This window comes from Fulmarus glacialis, unplaced genomic scaffold, assembly GCF_000690835.1.
Source record: "Fulmarus glacialis isolate BGI_N327 unplaced genomic scaffold, ASM69083v1 scaffold11114, whole genome shotgun sequence".
Taxonomy (NCBI): domain Eukaryota; kingdom Metazoa; phylum Chordata; class Aves; order Procellariiformes; family Procellariidae; genus Fulmarus; species Fulmarus glacialis.
In genome coordinates, this window is record NW_009211010.1 from 55,178 (window position 1) to 60,392 (window position 5,215).

The 5,215-nt window shown below is 41.2% G+C and overlaps 1 protein-coding gene across 3 annotated transcripts in view; it reads left to right on the forward strand.

Moving 5' to 3' along the window:
• The window catches only part of RBFOX2 (RNA binding protein, fox-1 homolog (C. elegans) 2), a 55,875-nt gene that overhangs the window by 29,215 nt on the left and 21,445 nt on the right, over positions 1-5,215 (forward strand). For all 3 annotated transcript variants that reach the window (XM_009577347.1, XM_009577348.1, XM_009577349.1), the window contains one exon: positions 4,318-4,410. In XM_009577347.1, coding sequence (XP_009575642.1) covers positions 4,318-4,410 — 93 coding nt within the window. The remainder of the gene's footprint in view (positions 1-4,317; positions 4,411-5,215) is intronic.

Sequence of the window (5,215 nt, forward strand, 5' to 3'; positions counted from 1 at the left end):
ACACGGACAGGTGCTTTACGTGTATGTGCCTTAATGCACTCAAAGTGCAGCACGGGGGCAGGGAGAAGCTGGAAGAGCTGCTGAAATGGTGGCACCTTGGTTTACACTGATTCCCTCACCAATTTAAAGTGTGCGTTTGTGTGTGTAACTTCAATAATGTGTTTCTGAATTTCATGCTGTGTTTCTGTCAGTGCATTCAGTCCTGCTCATCTCAGGTGGATTATAGCTGAAACCCTCCTACTCTCTCCAAATGCCTTGGAAACAGGTAGCCTAAACTGCTGTCTCCTTGGCCATTTTTTCAGGCTCCTAAAAGTTTGTTTATTATGGAAATAAGGGGGACGGGGGAGGAAAAAAAAGAAAAAACTTGGTTAAAAATGAGCACAGCAGCAGATGACGGCAAGGCCAGTTGCTGGCTGCATGCTCCAGCGGTACAAGGCAAAGACGCTGCTGCTGAGGTGACTGGTCTAAACTCCGTGACAAATGAAGGGTTAACAATGCATGGATTTCAAGGGGCTCTGTTTAGTTTCCTTTGGTTTTATTTTCTTTTTTTTATTATTTTACTTTTTTTTGTTGTTGTTTTTTGTTTAATTTCTGTGTTCTGGCCACACCCAGGAGAACCGTCTGCTTTTGATTTCTCCCTTTACGGTTACATGGTAAATTTTCTTTCTCATTCTTCAGAGATGGAAACGTTCAAATACTATATATATGCATTTTTTTTTTTTTCACTGCTCATCATGTTGCTTGTTATTTATTGCAGAGTCTGAGGCCAGACTAAAAGGGTGGCAGTTACTCGGTCTCTTCAGGCCCTTTGAATAAACCTTTGGGTAAAAAGGGGTTAGTCTGGCACTGCAAATTACTTACCAGTCCTAAAAATGTTTGCTGGGGTTATTTAGTGTTCTCTGGGTACACTGAGGCTTAAACTTATTTTCTGCTTGGGAGAAGTTCCTGGCAGTTGCTGGTGGAGACGAATTGTTGAAAATTTCAGCCTTGTTATCATAACAGCCATATTAAACCCAAGCTATTTGTATAATCTAAATTTCAGAAACCGTAAGTCTTTTTTTTACCCAGGATTGTATGTTCCCTTCCTCTGGCTCCCTACCTACTACTACGGAGCAAACTAGTACTTCCTATAAAGCTAAGCTAGTAAATATTGGACATCTGCCACCTCTTTTTTTTTTCTTTCTTTCTTTTTTTTTTTTCCCCCAAGGGCAAGACAACCTTGGGAGGGAAAACTGAGAATTGTTTGTTGTATATGTATTTAGGTACAAATTAATCCCTATTCTTTACAGGTCATCTGTGAGAAGGAATTAAAATTATATGTATGTGCTTTTTTTTCTCTCCCACATCAAAAATATGTATATATAATTGCTAGTTTTTAAACTTAGAGATAACAAAAATGTCAAGCATGACTCACCTATTTTTCCTGATGAAAATTTGAATGTCTAAGAGATGCATTAAGAAGACAAACCAAGGGGGCACAAGTACTGGCTCTGCCATAGCCGACTATGTAAAGCGTTAATTCAGCATTGACATTAAATGGTTCTCAACAAAGAGAGTTGCGCAAGCTAAGGACTGATCTGTCAATAAAGCAAAAATTGTGGTTAATCAGTAATGTTGTTCAGAATCAGATTAATTCTGTTTTAATTCACGCTGTTAATTATTTTCATATAGTCTGCATGTGGATTGTACCCTACCTTGAGTTAACTTATTAAAAATAGTGAAAATTCCTAATCAGTTTAAAGGTATTTAATGATAATGTGGTTTTTAAAATCCCGTACAGACTTCACTAATTGCAAACAAATGTGAATTAAAATAGTCAGTTTGGTTCTAGCCTGCACAGATTAATGTCTAAAAAATTACCTTCCCTCTGCTCTCCAGCTTTCAGTTCACATCATCACCGAAGACATAAATTTCATTCGGTCTCCACAGGCTTGTCTAGAACAAACAGAAATTTTAATGTAAAAAGAGAAGAGGGAAATAGAGATTCCTGTTGCAGTCTTTACCTCCCCTCCTTCCCCAACCTTTTAAAGGTCCTTTTTCCCCATTATATAGAACCAGAGGGAAAGGTGTTGCTCTATTTCTCAGTCTTGCCTTTCTCTGAAGGGTTCTTTGAATCAGACACGATACCCTGTCCTCTCATAATCAGCTTTGCTGATTATGCTGCCCCTGCATCCCCCCTGGTTCCCTGCAACATATTTGAGAGTTACATGCGGTTGGACTGTTTTATTAGCCCTGATCTCTTGTCGCTCCAATTTTAATTCATTTAAACAGAAAACTTTTAAGCTGGTCTGAAAACGGCATCAGTTTGTTACTTACATAGCTTTTTATTTATAGCTGGAGAAATGAAATTATCTGAAGCTTTAGATTATTGGGTTGGAGCCCAAAGGAGCGCTCTCGCTGATCTCAACATTGCAGTATTTGGCTAAGTTCTTTTAGTATTGCTGTTCAGGGGAAAAAAAGAAAAACAAAACAAAACAAAACCCCTGCATTTTACAAAGGTGTAACAGTTTTGTGCTGGAAACCTAGCTGTGGATGATAAAGGCCAGCATGTGCAAACGGCTTGGGCTTTTTAAGATTAGTATTGTAAAGACCTTTAAAAAGCACTTGAAGAGTGATTGCTTGCTTGTGTCTTGTTGCTAACAGTGCTTAGAAATCAAGATGCTTTTTTTTTTTTTTTGGGTCCAGTCCATACATGTCGACCCCGAGCTGCACGGAGGGGGCCGCGAGGCTAGCATGCCATTTCCCTGTCAAGGCATAGCTGTAGATCACTCACATCACCTCGCTCTCCAGTTGATACCGGGAGTTTCCATTGCATCAAATGCCAACTTTGTTCTTCCTGCTCCTGAGGGTATCGGAGCCAGCAGAGATTACTCTCTGTACATTAAACTGGTACTTGCTTTATACGAAGCGACAGGAGCCAGTTACTCCTGTTCTTAAGATACCCGAAAAGCAGAATGCAACAAAGTTTTTTGTTTGGCCCTGCTCTCTGTAACGGCATGGAGAATATCCCATCACAGTTGTCTGTAGTAAGATACCATTTGTTACTAGTTAAAATCCTCATTCACTTAGTCACGTCGGCTCTGTTTTAATGTCAGTGCACTCCTCTCCGTGGAAGGAAGCATGATCTCTTACCCTGCCCTGTTACACGACTGCGTGAGTTGACAGCAGCATGAGCATGTAGGACAGGCGCGTTGCATGTGCCTTCACGGATGCGATAAACCTAAATTTGTCTACCTAAAGCGACATTTTAGTAGTCCTCGAGCCTTTGTGGTTGCTCCAAGCAGGGCACATCAATTTTTCTCAAACTTCATGGTCTAACTAGGCAGAGATTTGTTACTCTCCAAGGCGCAGAGGTTGCCATCTCAGAACAAAGCCAAGTGAGATGGATAATAGGGCGGGAGGGAGGTAGCAGTGGGTCAGCAGTGTCAGAAAAAACGTGCCTTTACCAATGAATCGGTATTTAGGTATTTAGATTTACACTCAAGTCCAACACACTACTCATAGATAGGAAAATTTTGAAACTAGAATATGTGATACTTTAAATCTTCATGTTTAGTAATGTTTATTTGATGGTGCCACCTAGAAGCCCTGCTTACTTTCAGGGCCCCATGCGTTATTAGGGAAGTTACAGGCATAGGAGTAGACATCAGCTGTGCCCCGAAGAGCTTACAAGGGATGCTTTACAAACAGCCCTTCCTCTCAGCAGTTTTCTAAGGTAGGTAATTATTATTGTCTCCATTTTACAGGTGGAAAAAGCAAGGTTCAGTGTTTGATTTGCCCAAAGCTTCGCAGAATTCCTGGTGCCAGGCGTGAACTCAGATCGCTGCTCACTCATAGCAGTTTCTCAAGAGAACGAAGTGCTGCTCAGTGTCGATGTCCTGTACTGTGTCTGGGGCGGGTGGGGGGTCCTGCAACGCATGTGTGTTAATTAGCAAAGAGGAGAGAAGCCCTGCTTGGGCTTGACCAGCTTGCCTATGTTGGAGCAGGGCTTAGTGTTTTTAAAAAAACAAACAAACGAAAAATTGTCTCGAGTAACTTTGTACTTCTTTTTTGGTCTGGCCTCAATTGCTTTTATGTTTTCTTTTTTTTTAATTACTCTTATTATTCTTATTATGATTACAGTTCCTTTATTTTATTGAATTTAATTTCTTTCATTTATGAAACATGCATGAACCAACAATGTGACTCTAGGAGGTTATTGCTGAGTTGTGCTGATGTCGATTTCATACTGTGATATTTTTTCTCTATTTACCTAGAGATCAGTATTTCAATATATAACGATGTGCATGTTTTCCCCCCTTCTCCCGCTGCATGCAGGGATTCGGGTTCGTAACTTTCGAGAATAGTGCTGATGCAGACAGGGCCAGGGAGAAATTACACGGCACCGTGGTAGAGGGCCGTAAAATCGAGGTGCATGTCTTCAGTAATTCAATTTCTTCTTTATATTTATTCTTTTGATTTCTTTTTGTGTCTTGCCTCACTTATTTCACATTTGGATCCCAGTCTCGTGTGTGCGTGTGTGTTTGTGTCTGTGTCCTTCACCTCCCTGCACTGAAATGTATAAAAGTTTACACCCCTTACGGAATATTTTTATTGTTGTTTTGGGTATTTTTTTCTTTTCTTTCTTCTTTTATTAAGTTGTTTTCCCACCCACTCCAAATTTTTGCCCTTCTGCTGTCTTGATTTTTCCTTTGCTTCAGTTTGCGAGGCTCCGATTTCCTGTTACCAGGCCTGAACAAAACTAACTGAAGGAGTACTGTCCGACTTCTAACTCTGTGTCCAAAAAAAGAAAGCAGGGGGCCAGCCAGTATCCTCTCTTTCCTCTGAGGCCAGTTCTCCTCCACGCAAGTGTGAGGTGATGCCCGTGGTGGGAGGGGAGGGAAGGGGAGGGGAGACATGGGGCAGAAGCACCAGGTGGGCTGTGCTATACACACAGCTGGTTTCTTGACCTGCCCACAGTCAAGAGTCAGCTTGGTGAAAGCTAATCCTTAAAGTTTCTAGCTCTCACCGCAGGAGAGTGAAGGGTTAATGTTGGCTGGCCAACATGGCCATGTATCGGGCATGCCTGGTGTTGACCAGTTTGGTGTTCCACTGTGGTGAAGGCTAACTGGCGTCTTCCCTCTCTCCCTCTTTCTTTTTTTAAAAAAAAAAAAAAAAGAAAAACAAAAAGAAAAAATATTAAACCAAAAAAACCGCCGTTTTTGCGCAAGCTGCC